This window comes from Chelonoidis abingdonii, chromosome 1 (assembly GCF_003597395.2).
Source record: "Chelonoidis abingdonii isolate Lonesome George chromosome 1, CheloAbing_2.0, whole genome shotgun sequence".
Taxonomy (NCBI): Eukaryota; Metazoa; Chordata; order Testudines; family Testudinidae; genus Chelonoidis; species Chelonoidis abingdonii.
The window spans coordinates 147,761,393-147,782,986 of NC_133769.1; the positions used below are offsets into that span (position 1 = coordinate 147,761,393).

Below are 21,594 nucleotides of genomic sequence, written 5' to 3' on the forward strand. Positions count from 1 at the left end.
ATCACAATGGGCCATTTCGACATCCCCACTGTGATCATTCCGGTCTGGGAAATCCCTGCCTGCAGCTTCCTGAAACAGGCCACTGTTCCGAAAGATGCGTGCATAATGCACCTTTCCTGGGGCCATCCAGTGTAAATGTCAGTGAAACGCCCACGTGTGATCCACAAGCGCCTGGAGAAACCATTGAGAAATACCCCTTCCAATTAACGTACTCAATGCCAGGTGGGGTGGTGCCAGAATAGGAAATGCGTCCATCTATTGCCCCTCCACAGTTAGGGAAACCCATTTGGTCAAAGCCATCCACAATGTCTGCACATTCCCCAGAGTCACTGTTCTCGGAACAGGTGCGATTAATGGCCTTGCAAACTGCATCAGCAGTATCCAACGGTCCGACTTTCCCACTCCAAACGGTTGCGGGACCGATCGGTAGCGTCTGGAGTTGCCAGCTTCCAGACTGCATATGCCACCCGTTCTCCACTGACAGGCAGCTCCAGTTCGTGTCCTTGTGCTGCAGGGTTGGGGTGAGCTCAGCACACAGTCCCTATGAAGGTGGCTTTCTCATCCTAAAGTTCTGCAGCCACTACTCGTCATCCCAGATTGCAGGACAAGTTGATCCCACCACTCAGTGCTTGTTTCCGAGCCAAAAGGCGGCGTTCCACGCTGCAGAGCACGTCCGTTACTGCCACAAGGAATTTACTGTCAGGCGCTCAGACGCAGCTATTTATCATTGAGCTCTCACTGTCACTTTGAAGCATAAAGGAATAGCTCCACGCAACGTGATGTGCTGGCAACATTCCTCCAAAGTCTTAGCAGCTCGGCTCCATTTTCCTGAAATCACGAGACAGACTCACAATGGCACCAAACTGCTGAAAAGGTAGGCGATGCCACTCACGGGTGGTTGAAACAGGAAACGGAATGACCCGCACCCTTCGTCCCCTTCCCACAACCACAGCAACAAAATGGACGATGTGCTCTGTGGGATAGCTGCCCCACAATGCAGCACTCACAACATGTCACTGCAACTGGTGCAAGTGTGGACACACTGCAGCGCTGGTCGCTGTCAGTGTGGACACACTGCAGGGCTGGCCGTACACAGCTGTACGAGCACAGCTGTAACTACCAGCGCTGCAAAACTGCCAGTGTAGCCATAGGCTCAGTGTAATCAGGGCGGCAGCGCTGTGAGCGCGGCTCCCAGCGCTGCACGCTACACCCATAAGGGATGTGGTTTACAAGCAACGCTGGGAGAGCTCTCTCCCAGCGCTGCGGTTCTGACTACACTCACACTTCAAAGCGCTGCCAGGGCAGCGCTGCCGGGGCAGCGCTTTGAAATTTCTAATGTAGCCATACCCTCATTTGTGCATGTGCTTAGATTTGGGGATAGGAGTTTGACAGAGGATGCCCAAGTGGGCGGGAAAAAAATGGTTAAGATCAGGACTCTAGACCTGTTGAGTAAATTTAAAGTTTTAGGGGAGAGCTAAGCTGGTGATAATGCCTAGCAGTTATCTATCCGTTTTCATTCATAGATCTCAAAGCACTTTAAAAAGATGGGTGAGTATCATTATCTCTATGTTACAAATGGGGAAACTGAGGCACAGGGTGATAGGTGACTTGCCTGGAGGCCACACAATAGGTCAGTGGCAGAGGCAAGAACATAATCCAAATCTCCTGGGTTGCAGGCTGGTGTCCTGTGTATGGAGTTCATTCTGTGACATGCTGAGTAGCAGGAAGTTACAGTGTAGCCAGGAGATGAGGGAGTCCAGGCAGACAGACAGCCGTCAGATGGAGGGATTAGTGAGCTGAGGGAGATGTGGAGAGCCCAAGCTGAGGCTATCAGTCCAAGACACCAGAGTGAGAAGTTAGAAGCAGGAATATGCTAATGACAGAGCCACATAAAGGGAGAGGCAAGGGGAACATGCAAATTCTCTGTCAAACTGCACTGAATAAATAGCAGCCAAAAAAGGTATGATTCTCACCAGGAGGCCAGAGAGCTAGAGAAGTCTGGAAGAAAGCTGGAGTGATCAATAGCACTGAGATCCGCAGTGAGGTCACTAACCACAGGAGAAAAGTGAGTAGATGGACAGCATTTTACTGACACATGCTTGTTCTTACAAAATGGAGACTTTGATTTCTACTGGGCAGTATCTCAGGTTCTGCCTACTATTGTCAGAAAATAGCATTACCCCATTTAAATATGACATTAGAGACCGGTCTGAACCAACCCTCTGTGAACTTTGAGAGTGGCTGAATCCCACCCTCACCCTGTGTCTGTATTTTTCAAATGATTCTACTTGATATATGTCTGAACCAAAAGCTTGGCTCTGAACATTCCTCAGACTTTGAGGAGGAAGGCTCAAAATCCAGATGGAAATTATACCACTTGATCCCATCTGTAATACCAATGAATTTTATGCCATAATGTCCTGGGTAATGTGGTAGTTTCCAAAACACCGTAATATGCATTGAGTGCTTCTCTGCATGTCCCATTAACCAGAACACTCTTCCAGCTCACAGAGTAGTGCTGAGGTGTGAGCTGAGGGAGGAAGCAAACGGAAAATTTCAGCATGTGCTTGCACAGGGTGGGTCCTTTCTCCAGTGGGCTTCGGAACCTGTTTGAAATGCAGAAATAAACCAGCCAGCTATTTCCTCTCATTGAAATTCATTAAAGCAAGCTGGGAAAGAGAATCTAAATTTCCCATCACACATTTTGCTGCCTCTTCCCATTACATCTGTTCCATACAGGACCAGTAACTCTACCCACCCTCCTCTTCTGCTGTTAGGATTAATTATTAAAAGAGACAGGCTGAGGAAGGCTGGTTTGGGTTTTGCTACCCAAAGACCAATGGCAGGGTTGAGTCTGACTGGAGTCCTGTTTTATCTGGATGACTAAAGTATAGGTTCAGATAAAAGTTTCTGGTTTGCTCTTGCTATATCAAAGTCTGATGGAAGTGAATAGAAGCACGCAAATGCAGTACGTATTTGTGAACTTAGAGGGAGCTCACATAAGGAAATGGAGAAAGAAGAAAAAGAGTGTGAGTGGCAGAGTGCGGGGGAAGGGGAGGAGGGGACTGTTACAAGCATTGTGAATTTGCTGGAGAATCCAAAACCTGATTGCTTCTTTAATCCTGTTGTTGGGGAGAGGGGCAAGCCTCCAAGTAATTGGCAAGATGGCGTAAGGTCAAAAGTTTATGTTCTCAGGCCTGCCACTACCCCCAAATGAACTAGGGATGATCAACAGGTTATTTTTCCAATTAGAATGGGTACATAAAATCATTTATCATCTTCCTTTGTTCTTTTGTTTATGGTATAGCATGTTATTAGTGTTATTAATCAAAAGGAGGGTTAATAGTTTAAGTAAAGGATATAGTTAATTAAAAGATCCTGTTGTTAATGAACTGTAAATAATGAATAATGGTACCTATGAACATCTGTGTAAACAAGTAGGGTATAAAAGAGACAAGGCAACGAATAGTGTCTCGTGCATGATTTGAGAGTTGCATCTCCGTGCACCTTTATTTGAGATCAAATAAACTGTCTGTAGCCTCTCCACTCTGGTGTGGTTATTTGGGGTCAAGCACACCGGGCAACGAACCCCTAGCTGTTGCCCCTGCAACACTGTTAAAACCCAACACCCATCTCTAACTCATAGTAGTAAAAATCATATATATAGCACAACAAACTTTACACGTTTCACATACACAGAGCAAAACTCGAGTGTTGTTTTGAAAAGCTGGCAGGGGCTTGGTAGGGTGCACGCGACTCCTGGAGTGAAGCTCATCAAGCAGTGTTCTGGGGTGTGTGGGCGTGGTGAGGCTCGGTGGGAGGGTCTGGGTATGAGGGGGTCTGGATGCACGGGGGTTGGGCAGATGGGGGAGCAGCTCCCTGCACATGGATCCCTCTCCCTGTAGCTTAGGAGCTATGGGTGCAGGAAGCGCTGCAGGCAGGGCATGGGAGTGGGGGGCAGATTGCAGAGCTACCTACAGCCGGGGGAGAAAACTGGCACAATCCTGGATGCCGTGCAGGGTAAGAGGAAATCCCGTCCTCCCCAGCCCAGCCAGGACTAGCAGTTTAGTCTGATGCAGGGTAGGAACCACCAGCCAGGTCTTCCCCAGTCCTACCCCCTGCTTCACAGTAATTTCTCTCTCTGCCAGATACCCTGCGCAACCAAAATATACTGCCGGGTAGAGTCACATGACCTCTGTTGTGGCTTCCCTTTGCTTCCCCATCAGAAAGTCATTTTCTGCAGGGGACATAAATTCTGAGCACGTAGACAATCCATGGATGACCAAGGAATGTAAAGAAAGTAATGCAGGAAAAATGGATGTCAATTTTGAGGACCCAGGAAGTAGGGAACAATGCTGTAATTAAATTTAGTTGGGGCATGTGTGGTTCAAACTCATTTCAAGAAACAATTGATGATTAATCTGTCCTACTTCCTTAAAAAAGTTGTTATAGATCTGAGCTTGGCACATATCTTAGTGGTAGAACCCCATGGAGGGAAGTTTGTCCAGCCATTATTTCTTCCCCCAGCCCCAATTGGGAGAATACAGACTAATGTTGGTGGATTTTTCTTTTGTATAAATACATTAGCTTAAATGCAGAAACAGGTCCAAATCTATAGCCTTATGCTGGCTCATTTCTAAAGTACAGAGCTAGCATGGCAGCTGGCAGCAGATTTAGATCCAGTTTAGATTCCAAGCATTGTCATTGAGAGGCGTCCCCGCCAAAATGCCGATGCGGCATTTCGGCAGGTGCTCTCCTGGAGGCCAGGACACGGGTGCATTAAGATGCCCTGGTGCCCACGAGCACTGCATTGGGGACCTCTGCCCTATGGCTTGTCTAGACTAGAGTTATTGGCCCAGTGGTAGCTCAAGTTAATTATTTGTCAGTCAATTTGCTCCACAAACCTTTGTTCCTGCTGGCCTGGTTCAATCTTGTTTGAATCCTAGGACCAAACCATCTTATATAGACATGTGTAAATATACTATTTGTTAATCAAGTTACCTGATTGCTAATTATAGGACCAAAATACGGGACCAAGCACTCTAGTCTACACAAAGTTCTAATGTAAGGAGTTTACTCTGGGATTTCCATTCTAGGGATGTCACAAGCAAGTGCCCTAGCCACTGGGCTATTATAGTGTATTCTAGAGTGTGACTTGTTCAGTCTCTCTTGTTAAAGCTATTCCACTTTGTATCAAATAATTAAATATTCACAGGACCAGAGAGAGTGAGAACAACTCTATAGCCTGATGGTTAGGGCATTCAGCTGAGAGGTGTTGACTTGAATTCCAGTCCATGCTCCAGTTAATATTAAATTACTTCATTCATCCTAAGATATGAAAGACTGCAATGGAACTACTTGTGTAACTGCTCATTATCTGGCCCCAAGTTACCTAATGCCACAGCATTTAGATATGGGAGCAAACAGTGGCTGTGCCTGCCAGAGTCAAGGCCACAAAATAGTTTCCATTATAATCTATCTGTTCTTAGAACTTTTCTAAACATTCCCCTTTAACAGCTGAAATTTTCCATCCTTGGTCTCTGCCCAGAGCTGAATTTTTTGGAAGGCTTAATTAAATTATGAGAAGGCATAAAAAATGTACATTGTCCTATTGTTAAGAACTATTCAGTTCAATCTGCTTATCATGAGACTTTAAGACATGAAACACAGTGGATGAATAACCTTTTTGACTTGTACATACTTTACTACGTTTCTAAAAGTATGGTGGTAAAATGCCAATATTTTGAAAACTCTGCCACATGAATAAGCAGAAGTAAATTCTACTATGCCCCATAATTATGTTACCATAAATATATGTTTTGTAAGACACTTTAATACTTTAAGAGTTAGATGTGTTTCTGAATTTTCATGGCAACACATGGAGGGGAACAACTAAGTTAGACATATAAATAATGATAGAATAGTATCATCCAATAATCTGAAAGTTATGAGAATTTTAATTAATCACACAAAACACATGTTCACATATACATGGAATATTTATTTGCCATAGGGGAATTCCTCAGAAAAACTTTCAACACAGCTGCACTACTTTTCCCTTCAGAGGGGTATGTGTGTCCAAAGGATAAAAAAAATCTGCTTGTACTTATTATTATTATATCTACAAATTATTAGCTTCTTATATTTAAATTTTTAAAAAAAAATTTGTCGTTAAAGGTATTGAAATCATAAACTCCAGGACATTTATATTGTTCTGTTGTTGCAAAGACATACAGCGAACATTATACATATGATGGACAAAACCAAATAGCAAATACACTATAAACAAAGAAAATAAAATAAACAAAGAAAAATACATTGAAAAAATATATACAAGGCAAAGAGAATAGTAACAGCAAAGCCTTAGTGGGGGAAATTCACAGTGTAAATACTATAAATTTATAAAACAAGGCCTAATTTTACACACATGAGAATATGAAGAGATCCTCTTCTCGCTAACCAGCTGGCACTCACTGATGGCTGCATATAAACTGTCAGTGGGGTTCTGTGTTGGTTTTATTGCCATTGCTCATCAGAGGAAAGTTATTTTTTTAAAATGAAAGCTGAGGGCTTTCAGTCTTCTTAGACTTATGGTAACTCCTGATCCTTCCCAACCGCAGACACTTGATTTGGAATGGTTTCTTACCCTAAGCATCAAACATCACCAGCAACTAGACTCAATTGGCTGGCCATATAAACTCACTCACAGTGATCAATGTCTGACAGCCACCTTACTCTCGTTTATCCCTCACTAGTCTTAGAACCATCTCAACAGAGTAATTAGTAGATTCATATACTGAGCCTTGATCTACACATAACATACCCTCACTATTGGATGAGAAACAACAGGTGGATACACCAAAGAGACTGGAGGGAAGGGGAGAGCACAAGGAATCAATGAGATGAGACTGACAAGCAGCATTCACAGCAAATCAGTGGTTGAGTTCTCAGTTCATGGCTAATAGATCTTTCTCCTTCCTTTCTGAACCCAGGTGGGGGGGTTGTGGGTTAGTGTTTTTGGGAAGAGATTTTGCTAATCTACAGTTGTTAGTGCTTTGAAATGTATGCAAATGTATTGAGGCTACATTGCATTTATAGCTTTCAAGATGTTGTTGATGTAACAGACTGACAAGTTCCTGCAATATCCTGAAGGAACTTTATTGAGCTAAGCTACACCTTATTGAAATAGGTGAATACCTTTGGGGTCCACTGTATTAAAATGTAACTGTGTCTGTATTACTGTGGAATTGTATGTGTTTCCATGGGAAGGATAAATAAGAGAACAGCAGAGGGTAATTAGGCACATTCACTCAGGTTGCAATCTCTCCAGAGAGACACCACCACCTGGAGAAGTGCACCTTCACTAGTTCAAACTAGACTCTCCAGGGACCAACAGACAAAAAAGATTTTTGGATAAATAGCCTGATTTTCAACCAGCTTCAGGGCCTTCTTCCTGATCCAGAAAACAGACAGGACCTCTGGTAGGGTTGGAAGGCCTGGCCCTAGTGAGCTTGTTCTGAGCTGAAACTGTGATGAACTTGTAACCACAAGGAATCCGTTGGGTCAGGGGGGGATGGAAGAACTGCTCCTGTTAGAATCCATGTTAGGGTGAACTGTGGGAAGCTTAGTAGCATGTGTGTAGTGTCTTTTATTGTTTTAATGCTTTCTCTGTAATGATTTTTACCATAAGAATAAAGTGGGCTGTCATAGGAAGTGCTGTGTGGTATCTTGTAACTGAAGCAATTACACCAGCTAACTGTGTCTGTGCTAGGAACAACACAGTAAAGGCAGGGAACTGTGCAGCCTTGGAAATACCCCAGTCAGAAGGGAGAGAGATGCAGCAAGCCTGAGACTAGGTACCCTTGCTGGATCACTGAGGGGAAGCACATGTGCAGTTGCCCTGAACTGTGACAATTGAACCCTGGGTCTTACATTAATTGGCTGAGTGAAGCATGAGTATACAGAGCTAAGAGGTTTTTTTACAGACCCAACCCCTGGTTAATGAGCATCCAGAACTGGAGACCACATCTGATTCAATATAGGCACATTCTCCGGAACCCTTTACTGCCAACCTGGAAGACAGAATGAAAGAAACTGTTACCTTGATATTTACCATCAAATAATTCCACTGAACAAGGGAACCCTCTGGTGGTAAAACAATCTCTTGAGAGACCTCAGTGTTTCACCCTAATTCCCTACATGACATTTATTGCAAAGAGGAAGATGGGCATTTACTTAATATAAAAATGTTTATGTATTTAATTTCCAGACAGAAAGCTTAGTTAACATGGAGTTACTAGTAATTTCAGCAAATACCATTTTACAAGAATTCTGTAACAAACTAAATATCTGGAAATTCACAGTTACTGTTACACTTCTTAAAAAGCTGTGGGGCTGAATCTCCTCCTCACTCATGCTAGCTTTACACCGGTGCAATTCCACTGACTTCAGCAGAGTTACACCAGTGCAAGTGACTGCAGAAGCAGATCCTGAGAACACAAAAACTCTCTAGTTCAGGTCTCCCACACAAGTTTTCCTTAACCTGTACAACAACATCTTTCATTTTTGATCTATGACATGAATAGCTTGGGTTTACAATAGCACATTGGGCTATTTATATATGGGTATTCCTCCATTCCTGTCTGACAGCCCCAAGGAGGTGTGTCTGAGTGCTTGCTCATCTGCCCAGATGGGTCATTTAAGGGGAATTCCTTTTCCTTTCAGCACAGCTGTATGGGTTCTCAGAGAGACAGGGGGTGGCATGGGATGGGATGTCATCAATATGCAGATAATACACAAAGTCTTTCCTCATGTGGCCCAAATGGTGCACATTCCTTTGGTTTTTCCAATGTCTGGCTGAGCTTGGGACTAGAGTGAGCAAAGTGGCTAATAGTCACGTAAAATGGAGACAATACTAGAAAGATGCATTGGGATGCTTCAGGGTATTGGGGGGATGGGTTCCACACCATTACTGAAGGAATTTGTCACAATTTGTCAAAGAGGATTACTGCCTGGGGATGATTATAGATCCCCATTTGTTATGGGGAATCTGACACACCTAAAGAATCTCAAAGTACTGTTTCCATCTGTAGCTGGCTAGGCTGTGCCCCATTTTTCTCAGATATGGCCCTTTTCACAGTTCTCCAGACACCTGTGACCTCCAGATTGGATAAATGCATTGAGCTGTATGTGTGGCTACCCATGAATGCTTTATGTTAGCTAAGACAGCTGCAGAAATGGAAATCAGTACACCATAGTACACCAATCCTTTGTTAACCGGACTAGCTCACTATTTGCTTCTGGGTAATATTTTAGCTGTTGACTCTATGACTAAAGCCCTTTATGGCTTGAATCCTAGCCAGTGTTCCCTCTCATTTTTCTCACACGTGCAGAATTAATTTTGTTACGTGCACAAATATGGAGGTGATGTGTGACATCATCCATATTGGAGCACATAATAAATTTCATGTGGCGGGGGTGGGGCCAAGAGGGTACAGTGTGTGGGAGTGGGGATCAGGGCTGGGGCAGAAGGTTGGGAGTGAGGGCTCCGGCTCGGGGTGCTGGCTCTGCAGTGGGGCTGGGGATGCAGGATTTGGGATGCCGCCTGCTCTGGGGCTGTGGCGGGGAGAGAGGACTCCTCCCAGCTCTCTCTCTCCACAGCAGCACCTGGGCTGTGGTGGGAGAGGAGTCTCTCCTCACCACAGCAGGTCCGATCTGGGTCAGGGTTGGGGTCAGAGGAGGAGCACCTGTCCCCTGGCCACAGCAGGTCTGGGCCGGAGCTGCGTTGGGGGTAGGCGCCTCTCCCCCAGCTATGACAGGTCAGGGCCAGGGGAGAGGCACCTGCCCTCCCGGCTGCAGCAGATCCGGGGATGGGTTGGGGCTGCGGCAGGTCTGCAGCTGGCTTGGAGCCCAGGCAGGGGAGCTTCTCCTTGCCACGGCAGGTCCGGGGTTGCGGGAGAGTCATCTCTCCCTGCTGCCGCGCAGCTCAGAGAGAACTTAGGACCTGACTACCTAACAGCTCGCCCTTCTCTTCACCTGCAGTTACACAGAAATGGAAATCAAGTCACACAGTCACACTAAGAGTCTCCAGAATTAAACTTCAGGTGGTTGATTAGGTTTGCCAACTTTCTAATTGCACAAAACTGAACACCCTTGTCCAGCCCCTGCTCCATCCCTCCCCCAAGGCCTGCCCTTTCTCTGAGGCCCCACCTCCCACTCTTTCCCTCCCCCTCCCTCCAACACTCACTCTTCCCCACCCTCACTCGCTTTCACTGGGACGGGGCGGTGGGTTGGGATGTGGGAGGGGATGAAGGCTCCAGCTCAGGGAGCAGGCTCTGGGGTGGGGCCGGGATGAAGGTGGTACAGGTGGGATCTCCACGCTGGGAGCAAGGGGGTTGGAGTGTGGGATCAGGATCAGGACTGGGCAGGAGGTTGGGGTGTGGGAGGGGGTGCAGGCTCTGGGGTGGGGCAAGGGATGAGGCGTTTGGGGTTCAGGGTTTTGGGGCTGGGGCTGGGGCCAAGGGTTTTGGAGCACAGGAGTGGGCTCAGGGCTGGGGCAGGGGTTTAGGGTGTGGGCTCTGGAAGGGAGTTAGTGTACGGGATGGGGGGTCCAACCTGGGGCCAGAGGTTGGGGTGCAGGTGGGGGTTTGGGCTCCAGCTGGGCAACACTTACCTCAGGCAGCTCCTGGTTAGCGGTGCAGCAGGGCAAAGGCAGGCTCCCTGCCTGCCCTGGCTCCATGTGGCTCCTAGAAGCAGCTGGCACATCTGCCTCCCAGGTGCAGGGACGGCCAGTCAGCTCTATGCGGTGCTCTAACATAATCTGCGCTCTCAGATGCCGCCCTTCCAACTCCCATTGGCAGCAATTCCTAGCGAATGGAAGCTGCAGAGCCGGTGTTTGGGGCAGTGGCAGCATGCAGAGCCTTCCTGATCACAGCTGCGCCTAGGGGCTGCAGGGAAATGCTGGCTGCTTCCGAGAGCCATGAGGAGCCAGGGCAGGCAGGGAGCCTGCCTTAGCCATGCTACACTGCTAAAGAGGAACCCGCTGAGGTAAGTGCTGCCCAACATGATATTTTTGTGTCCTATTATCTATCCCTTTTTAAGTGATTCCCAACATTCTGTTTGCCTTTTTTCTGCTGCTGCACACTGAGTGGGTGTTTTCAGAAAACTATCCACAATGACTCCAAGATCTCTTTCTTGAGTGGTAACAGCTCATTTAGACCCCATCATTTTATACGTATAGTAGGGACTATATTTTGCCATGTGCATTACTTCGCATTTAGCAACACTGAATTTCATCTGCCATTTTGTTGCCTATTCACCTAGTTTTGTGAGATCCCTTTGTAACTATTTGCAGTCTGCTTTAGACTTAACTATCTTGAGTAGTCTTGTATCAGCTGAAATTTTGCCACGTCACTTTTTACCCCTTTTCCCAAATGGTGAAGCATTGCTTAGGCAATTGACTACACCTGCACTCTTACCCTACACAGCTCTTTACATGCCCAAGAAATTCCTTCCCTGTCTACACTGCCATCTTTAGCAGTGTCCCACTACCATCTTTAGCAATGTCGCACTACCAGCGACTTTCCCTGCCACAGGGAAAGTCTCCAGCAGTAGGGAAATTCAAGGGGGAGGGGAGAAGGCACTTGGGAAAGGCTCCAGTAAAGGGGATTCCCTGCCATAATGAAAGACCCTGGCATAAGTGAAAGGCTTTAATAGAGGGGGAGCAGTTGGGAAGGCTCTTGCAAGTCCCCACTGCCAAAGCCTTTCTCCGCTGTCACACCCCAACCAGAGCTTTTCACAGCTGCCTGTGACTGCACACCACCACAGTGTGAACACAGCCTGCTTTTCCCTGTCAGCATGCAGCTCCACACACCCTACACACTGCCACCAGTGGTGTGCCATGTAAATGTACCTTAAGATATCCTGTCTGCTTCTGCTGCCTTGGTCTTCTCTCCTTGGTCCCCTTTAAATCATTCCAAAAATTCCGCTTATTCCAGGAACCCTTCATTAACCTTTCTGTTATCATGTATCCAGGACAATGAAAGTCAATATCAACTTACAGATTTCTATCTAATGGAGTCCCGTTTACCCAATGGAATTCTTCTCCTGTCTTGTGAAGTCCAATCCACGGATCTTGCTTTGTTATTTTCATTATAAAGTTCTATAGGAAAAAAAACCACAAGGAGCAATCTTTGTCCCAGACTAGAAAATGAAAGGATGATCTTTCCCTTCTCCCAGATGATTATGGTTTAATGTACTAGCCTTTCACCTCTTGAGAGCTGACATCAAAATCATAAGTCTGGATCCTGTGATGTCCACATAAAGAAAAGCACCCTAAAATTCAGCCTGATTGGAAGTCTTTGCTCAAAAGGCTGTCATGGATTAATATTAAACATTTATATTGAACCATGGAGGCGCTCTGACACTGTAGTGATATATAGAGTCTACTATAGGACCTGGATGAACATAGACAATTATTAAGTATACACATAGACTCATGAGCACAGGACTGTACAAAATAGAGAATAAGTGATGTCTCTGTGCTGAACAGCCTACAGTGTGACATCAACAGAACAGTGGACAACAGTTTAAGCAAAGCAGGTTGGAGAAATCATTGGTGTAGAGATCAGAAGAAGGATTCCTGGGTGAAGTAGGTTTTATAGAGGGAAGTGAATGAAGAGAGAGGAATTGTTCCAAGCGTTGGAAGCAAGAAAACCATGCCAAACCAAGCATGGAAGAAGATGAAGGGAGCAGTGAGGCAACAAGACTGGAAGGAGCATACAGAGCAAGGTGGGAAGTAGGAAAAAATGAGAGCAGAGATACAGTCAGCCCCCAAATTATAGAGGGTCTTGAAAGTGAAGATAAGGAGCTTCAATACAGTGCAAAGTTTCATGCAGTGAAGGTGTAGGGTGGGAGTATGTACTGCCCATCTAGGAGCCACCGCAGACCCTGATGCAGTCTGGACAGAGTGGAGACAAAAGGAAGCAAATTTCTGTGGTGGCTAGGGCCAGTGTGGCCCCTAGCATAACTAAGTGCAGCCGAAAAGCCTACTCTAATCAGAACAGACCTTTCTGGGTTGGTTATGTGCAGCTTTGCAACATGGAGCTACCCAGAACTCACAGAGCAGCTTGTTCTCTGCAGACTCCCTTTCTGCCCCCAGTATGACCACTATGCTGAGGTTAGCGATGGGGGCTCTGCAGCGCTCTCTTCAGCTGAGGCAATTCTCTTCTGGCTGGCTATGGGGCTTTTTTGGGCCCTGTGCATTGCTGCAGCTCCATTTAAGGGACAGACCAGGGGAAGGAGAGAATCTCTTCCTATATCTCAGAGCTGGGCTGGAGTGGGATCACTTCTAACATCCCAGCACTGAAATTTAAAATTCAAGAGAAATGACAAATCTCAGTGGAAGGGAATTGTTACCTCACTCCCAACCTGGGGCTAACACAAGTATCCAGGCTAGTTGTCCTCGGTGGGTCCTGGTAACTCAGAGAGCATTTATGTCTGGTTACAGATAAGAAAGATGGGACATGGTTTTCACAGACAGTCGCCTCAGACATCAGAATTTATGAATCTGGTCAATCCAAAGATAAAATGAGGCATTCTATGGGCAACTTCTAAAACATTAACTACCAAGGTTGAAGATGGCAGCTCCAGAGGAGTTCTGTTCATTCCCTCTGGGGCACCTGGCACTTGCCACTGTCGGAAGACAGGATACTGGGCTAGATGGATCTTTGGTCTGACCCAGAACATGGCTGTTCTTATGTTCATGTATTTCTGTGCACTGTGCCTTGTCACACTCCTTGCACTGGATTTACAGCAATTCAGATGAGAGAGCAGAATGAGAGAGTGGGGAATCACATAGATCCCAGGAGATGGGAGCGGGTGAAACTATCATATTTCATTCCCTTACCAGTTCCTGCTGGTTTTCAATTACAGTTAGGGAGCTGTTGTGTGAGGAACAAAAGCTCCGACTGGAGTCCCAGTCCTTTTCTGTCTCAGAGAAGTAGTAACATTTCCTTTGGTGGTACAGCCAGTTGGCAGGGCAGGCTTCCCAAGGAGGAGAGCCATAAGAACCTTTCCCTGATGAGCTATTTACTGCTAAAAAACAAAAACAGACCATCACATTTCTGCCAGTCAGATTTCCCAGAGCAGGCTTCCTGGAGCTACCTAACCCAGCCCTGAATTTATGCTCTCTGCAGACAAGATCTCAGAACATTTGAAAATATTACAGTAAATCAAATATAACATTGGGCTGAGATTTAAATTTAATGAGCTTGTCTCATTTACATGTTTCCTAGAGGGTGCTAGATGCTGAACAAGTTCATAAAATAGACCTGGTCTAAAGAGATTACAGTCTAATTATTCCCACAAATCAGCTTGGGAAAGCAATAGACCAAATTACCATATTAAAAAATAATCTCCTCAACCTCTGATAACTTCAGTGTTCGACTGAGCCAGCCTTGGCTGTTATGCCAGAGCAGCATTTTTTGGCAGTCTCATCAGTTTCTGCATTAATTTAGCTTTCATTTTTTTAAAGAGTCAGGGCCAGAAGTTAAAGAGTCAGGGCCAAGGAAATCTTCTGCCTGTGAACTGAAGGAGTGCTTTCTTGAATCTGGAAATAGACAAGCTCGCACATTCACATGTCACATGTAAACCACAACTACATATGGCCCTTACCATTTCTACTGCTATGGGTTTCACCCAGAGGTGAAAGTAAGCCGGTATCACCCAGTACGCCATGCCGGACCAGACTGGCTGGTGATTTAAAGGGCCTAGGGCTCCCCGCAGCAGCTGGAGCCCCAGGCCCTTTAAATCGCCTCCTGAGCCCTGATGCCAGAGCCCTAGGGTAGTGGTGACAGGTCTCTGGCAGTGATTTAAAGGGTCCGGGGCTCTGCTGTGGTAGCGGTGGGAGCCCTGGGCCCTTTAAATTGACCCTGAGCCCTGGGGCCTTTAAATCTTTATTTAAAGAGCCCGGGGAATTTAAAGACCCTACCACTTCTGGTTGAGGCCACGGCCCCTGCTCAGGACTCCGGAGTACCAGTAAGTCCTTTAAGTTACTTTCACCCCTGGTTTCACCTCTCCAGTCTTGAAACTGAGTCTCAAAATGAAGTATCTCTCTCAACGGACACCTATTCTACTCTCAGATAATCGGAGTTATGAACGAGCTAAATTTGGTTTTGATTTCTATATGAAAATCTGGAGTTCTCTTGACTGTAGAGATAAATAATACTTTATTTTAAAATTACTTAAATACTTACCAAGGTGAATACACAAGATCAAAACCACAACAACAGCAAGAATCCCTGTAGTGCACCTCCAGAACCAGATATTTGAGCAGAGCCCTGAAAACAATCACGTAATTATAAGTTGAGAACACTAAAAGAAATCCGCATACTAGAATGGGGTTTAGGATGCAATGACTGGTTGTGGTCTTTAAACTAGTCCCAAGGCACATGAAAAGAAGGATAGGAGCAGAGTTGGAGATCTGGAAAAATTGACAATTAGCCTAGCAAAGCCCAGATGAAGAAATTTCTGCATTCAACAACCACAGTGAAAAAACAACAAAATGCTACTGAAACTAGGAGAAGAAAAGACTAAACATCCACTACAAACAACTGTGTGCAATTCCAGTACTCAGCACTTATAATAATAGTGAAATAGGGAGCGATGGGACATGGGGTGAGGGGACTGAGCTGGGAGAGAAGAGAGAGGAATAGAAAGATTAAGGAACAGAGCTAATGGATAAGACAGTGAAAGTGTGTGTAAGGGAACTAAGAACTGTCATTGTTTATTGCCCTCTGAGCCCAGAATTTCTGCTCCTGGAACCTCCAGTCTCCTCCCACAAAGACTCCCTGTCTTTCCCCTACTCCTTGCCACCAACTTCAAGACGGTGCGTTCTGCTTGCTACCAGGAGGGACCCAACTATCTGTCTGTTGTAGTTTGCTGTTTCAAATCCCAAGGGGCTAGTGGACAGGGGATCAAGTACTTCCAGGAAACTGCTCCCCCAGGGAGAGTGCAAAACAAACAAAGGTTGAGAATGAGTGTTAGATGGGGGTATTTCTTGCTCTTTTCCCTGCTGCTTCATGCAGTTTCTGCGCTATTTTACACTTTGCTGCTCTGGCTGGAAAGTTCTCTGCTGTTCCTCTGTGCCCAGAGCACAAAGAGGCATAATTACTTTGCATTTATACAACAAGTACTCCTGGGGGAATTCTGCGCCACTGCACAATGCAGAATTTTGCAGAAATTAATGTTGCGCACACAGAATTTCCTTTTTTTCCCCCAACAGAAATGGGCGGCAGAGATGTTGGCCACCACTAGGGGCCACTGAATCTGGCAGAGTTCAGTTCGCAAATAGAAGACAAGGCTGGGGGAGGGAACTGGAAGGTTCCAAGCACACCCCAAAGCCAGGCGGCATGGGCGTGCAGGAAACTCCTTGCAACCCCAGGACTAAGCATCAGGCTGTTTCTCCTTCTGGATCTCTGGGCGCTGGGGGGGTAGGGGGAGTTAGTGTCTGGGTTGGGGATGGGGGGCCTCGCAGCTGGCCTCTGGGGCATAGAGGGTATGAATTTCTGGACTCACGGGGCATGGCTGGGTGGAAGTGTGAGTGTCTGGCCACCAGGCTGGGCTCTGGGGGACAGGGGGCAGAGAAACAGGAACTTGGTTGTCATAGGAGTTTCTTTAACTTTCTACTCCTGGGGGAAAGTTTGTGTATGTCTATATTGTTACAAACAACCTTGCTGACAGGTATTTTTTAAATAAATTACCAAAATAGTTGGAAGTGGCATGATTATATAGTGTTATTTTGCCAAACACAATTTACCGAATTTTAAAATATTATGTGCAGAATTTTTAATTTTTTGGCACAGAATTTCCCCAGGAGTAAACAAGGCAAGTGTATGTAATGCCTTAAGCTTACAGTTGGAGAAGATAAAAGACCAGATCCGCTAGTGTAAATCAGTGTAGTTCCATTCCAGTCACTGGAGCTACCCAAACTTAATGCAGCTGGGCGTCTTTACAAAGCTGATCTAAACAGAGCTGGGCTGAGATTCTGTGGGAACCAGATACAGACTGTGAGGTGTATAGTATTGCCCATTGTAGGAGGGAGGCAGAGCAACTCCAGCAGGAGTCACATGAGGAACTACATGGGGGTCTCTCCACTAGGCTTTCCTGGTTACCTTAAGTAAGGCACCACTCTGTGCATTAGATCAGAGCACAGTGGGAATAGGGCCATTTCATGTGTAACTGGCTTCTTCTGTCACGACAGTGTGGAAGTTCCATTCCTGCAGTCTAAGCCAGGCAGCACTTACCATCCATCCCTCACACTGCCCCTGAAATGGCCAATTGGGATTTCTGATGGGAAGCCTCATACAGTGGGGAGACGTGGAGCATCCCACCAGACCCAGCACAGCACATGCAGCATCTTTGGGCAACAGTTACACAGACCATTTTTACACAGACCGATGCAACTGGCCACACGGTCCAACGTGTGCAGAGGGGGACAGTGGTCTGGTCTACATTACAGAGTTAAGTCAAAGACCTAACCCTGTAAGCATCTACACCAAAATGTAGCTGCCACCAATGTAAGTCCACTACATCACTTTAATAATTCCACCTCCACAACAGGCATAGTGCTTAGGTTGATGTAGTTAGGGCAATGGAGTGTCTGTGCAGACACTGTGTTACTTGCATCATCTGCTGGCTGTCAGCCCCATGCTAGGCTCACAGCTGGAGCCCTCTGTCCCCTGGGGCTGACAGCCTGAGCCAGAGAGGAAATGTGAAATAACAGCAGTTGTGAAACTGACAACAATGTCAATTTCACTGCTGTAGGCCCCTTGCCCTGGAGCTCCAATTAGCATCAAGAATCCTGCCTGCAGATGGGGCTCCCAGGGCTGCTGCTGCAATGTGGAGAACCTGTCAGGCCCCAGAATCCTGTCTCTGGTTGGGTCTGGCAGGCTGGCTCCTGTGTTGCAGGGAACCTACTAGCCGCAAACTCCAGCTGTGTGAGCCCCATGCCAGGCCCAGAGCTCAGGCTGTCAGCCCCAGCGTCGGGGACTTCAGGTATGATTGCCTCACAATGCCCCACTTCAGTGAGTGGACACACTCCTGCTGAGGACACCACCACAGACAGACAGAAGAAGCAAAGAAGGAGTGTGGATGTGGTGGCTGTATGTCCACTTAAAACTTAAGTCATCATAATTCTGTAGTGCAAGCAAGGCCGGTTTTATCTGCTGCCCCCTGGTGGGAGAAGGCACGACTTCCCTTGCATCGCAGTCAAGGGATTGCCCAAAAACAGGGTAGGGCCAGACAGACTCTGGCCCTCTGCCCTTAAGGGAGGCCTGGCTCCCTCAGGGAAATATACGGGGAAGCGTCTGTCAGATGTCCTGATGTACATGAGTCCAGACCCAGGGCACCAGCCATTGCACTGGAAACCCCCGTCTCAGGGGCTAGGCGCTCCCCAGCCCGCTAGGATCCTCTCGGGGAAGCCCTGGGTGCTGCTCCAACCCGGCTCAGGATTATTTTCCCTGTCTGGGCTGGGCTGGGGCCGGGGCAGCCCGGTCACTGGCCCTTTCATTAACTCCAGGGCTCTTCGCCTGCCACTACAGCGGGTTGTGCGGGATCCGCCTGAGCCCTTCCCCAAAGGAGCCGCCTCCCCACTCACACAGGTCCGCTCGTCCTGGCTTCATCCCGCTGGTGCTGGACGCGCTGAAGCTGCTCCCAGCAAGGGGATGAGCCCATCCTTTGCCCGGTCCCTCCCCGCGCCATTTGACATTGCTCTGTCTCCAGCACTGTCCCCTCCTCCAGCGCCGCCCCACTGCGGCCGGAGAAGCAGAGGGGGCCCAAGTGGCTGCCGCAGACCCCGGCGGTTGGCTCCCGTAGGTATATTTACCTGGGAGGCACCCAGAGGAAGCGGGGGGCGACCCCCCTCCTATTACTGCGTCTCCCCTGCTTCGGCTCATTTAGCCTAGTTTCCGCTTTCCTGCCTCCTTCTGCTTGGCGTCCTCAGGGCAGAGGCCAGGGGGCGGGTACGAGTGGAAAAGGGAAGCTGGAGTACTGATCATTCAAATACAGTGACAATAGCTCAGCCTGGAACATGGAGCAGGGCTGTGTTCCGCATCCCAACTGCAAGCGCTTTGAGGGAAGGGGCTTCCTAGCTACTCTCACAACTCTGCACACAAAGGAGGGATCGTAGCTGTAAAACCCTGGGGTCCTGTAAATTCTGACACGGGCCCTTCACCTCCGGTACCGGTAGTTTCTCAACCGGTGTGTGAGGGAATGGGGATCTGCCTCTCGAAGAGCTGGGAAGCTTGGTCAGTGAGTATATATGAAGCACTCTGAAGCCAAGACACTTATGTAAACGTTCAGTGTTGTCTCACCTGAAAAGGGAACTGAAGTTGGATATAAACACCGTCATGGGTCGATGGTCCATCTCCCTGCAGCAATGGAATGGACGCATGGCGGAGGTCCCCCAATGAGATGGTCAGTTCTTAGGTGTGAAAGAGAGAGGAAAAGCATGTTAATTAAAATCGTGACGTTACTATATTGTGGAGAGTCACAAATGTAATTGAGGGCCGAGGAACAAAGAGCTGCAGAGAAGTTAGAATATGCTGTGCATTACAGGTCCCCTGCCCTGCACTCCTCCAGTGCAGGGCCATCTGCTCCTGCTGTGTAAATTGACCTTAGTCTGAGACAGAACAAGACCAAGGACCCTCTCCCCCCAAGCAAATGACACTGCACCCCCAAAGTACTTAAATCAACCCCATCACCTCTAGTGATTTCAAACATCCTCTCCCCCTACCCAATTTTTTCTGTTTGTCTAATTTGCATTGTAAGTTCCTGTGGGGCAGGGACCAGCCACTTTCATTTTTCTAAAGCAAGATAGCTCTGAAAGGGAAGGGCCTCACCTGCTCAGAACCTAAAGAGCAACGTAAGTTGGGACCAAGTACTGTGCGGTGTACTCAGGGTTCTAGCCAAGGGAGACAGTGGAACAGAAGCAGGGATAAGAATTAGGCTACGGGAAGGGATTCTTGCTGCCCTTCCCATTGCTTTGCAGTGAACTTTTGGGTTGTTTTATGCTGTACAACCCCAAAGAGAGACCTTTCTGTTTTCATTAGTGCCCGTAATGCCAAATTACTGTAATATACATGTGAAAAATTTTCATACAAGTACAGTACCCACTATTTCCACTGTGAACAATATCAGATACTGTACACAACAGAAGAGGAGTTTGAGGATTTATCCAATCGGCTTTTGTGGAAGAGAAGCATTTATATCAGAGAAATGCAGAGTATCAGCAAAGACTCAACAATAACTAAACAGAAACCATTATATAAATAAACCAGGAGAAAGGACTATATCGCTCTGTACCCCACATGCAACAGCTTAATGCTATTAGCGGCTTGGACAACAAGCCCCAAATACCTCTTGATTTGTTGGTCATGGCGAGAAAGTGCTTTGAGTAGTTTTGTGAGAGGTTACTGGTTTAAAGATATAAAGTGTTGCCTAGGTGTATAAAGACCAACATAAACGATTCATACTATAAATAGGTGTAAATATAAACTGACTTGCTGTTTACTTTAGGCTTTGCTGCTGCAGCAGCTGGTGCTGAGCTGAGCCACAGATGAGGAGCCATAGACAGGCTAAAGCAGCAGAGAATCCTCTGGCACCTTATAGACTAACAGACGTTTTGGAGCATGAGCTTTCATGGGTGAATACCCACTTCGTTGGATGGACGTCGTTGCATCCGACGAAGTGGGTATTCACCCACGAAAGCTCATGCTCCAAAACGTCTGTTAGTCTATAAGGTGCCACAGGATTCTCTGCTGCTTTTACAGATCCAGACTAACACGGCTACCCCTCTGATAATAGACAGGCTAGGAGACCATAGAACGAGTCTGGGAGGAGGCATAGATGTAGATGTAGATGACAAGAAGGGACATATACTGGGGAACATAGAGAGGTGGCAAGGAGCTGTGTGCACTCCCTGGCCTCAGAACATGGGGACTCTTTGGAAAGCTGGAGCAGGGGACAGGGCAGGGAACTCAAGTCTGTAGAAGAGTGAGGATACAGAGTGTGTGGATTGTAGAGGCAGAGGATAGATGGCATGATCAAGGGAGAATTAAGGGTTGTCCTGGATATTGGAGGAGGCATGGACTGAGGTACATACAGGGTCAGGTTGGGGCATTTACTGGGGGTGATAGAGAGGTGCATATAAAATACACTGATTTCAGTGAAACAGCCCCAAATCACCAGCCAATACACTGAAGCTGTGTGCAGCATAAACAGCCTGGGGAACTACACCATCTCCAACCCTTTTTCTCTGCATTTTGTGCTTTTAAAGGCTGAAAAACAATCCTTTAAAAGTGACTTCATCTGTACAGTCTAGAAAGTTCCCCTGTTACTAAGAACAGAGAAATAATTGATTATTTCCCCACTAAAGGAGACTGTGCAAAACCAGTGGACAGTGGAGTTACTGACTCAAAATCATTCACCATGCGCAGAAATCCTCCCAACTGTCACCAGACACTAGCACACAGGGCAGCCTCAGCTTGATCACTTTCTTTTGTTTAAAAAGAAAAACACTGAAACCCCATAATGTCT

The 21,594-nt window shown here is 46.9% G+C and overlaps 1 protein-coding gene across 1 annotated transcript; it reads right to left on the minus strand.

Moving 5' to 3' along the window:
- Positions 1-5,980: 5,980 nt before the first annotated feature.
- Positions 5,981-19,357, minus strand: LOC116827670 (C-type lectin domain family 2 member L-like). The gene is made up of 5 exons (XM_032785415.2): positions 18,884-19,357; positions 15,255-15,338; positions 13,907-14,094; positions 12,060-12,160; positions 5,981-8,072 (listed from the first exon to the last, which is right to left on the minus strand). Exons 1-5 carry the CDS (start codon positions 18,951-18,953, stop codon positions 7,967-7,969), a joined length of 549 nt encoding a protein of 182 aa, XP_032641306.1. The 5' UTR covers positions 18,954-19,357; the 3' UTR covers positions 5,981-7,966.
- Between the last annotated feature and the right edge of the window lie 2,237 nt (positions 19,358-21,594).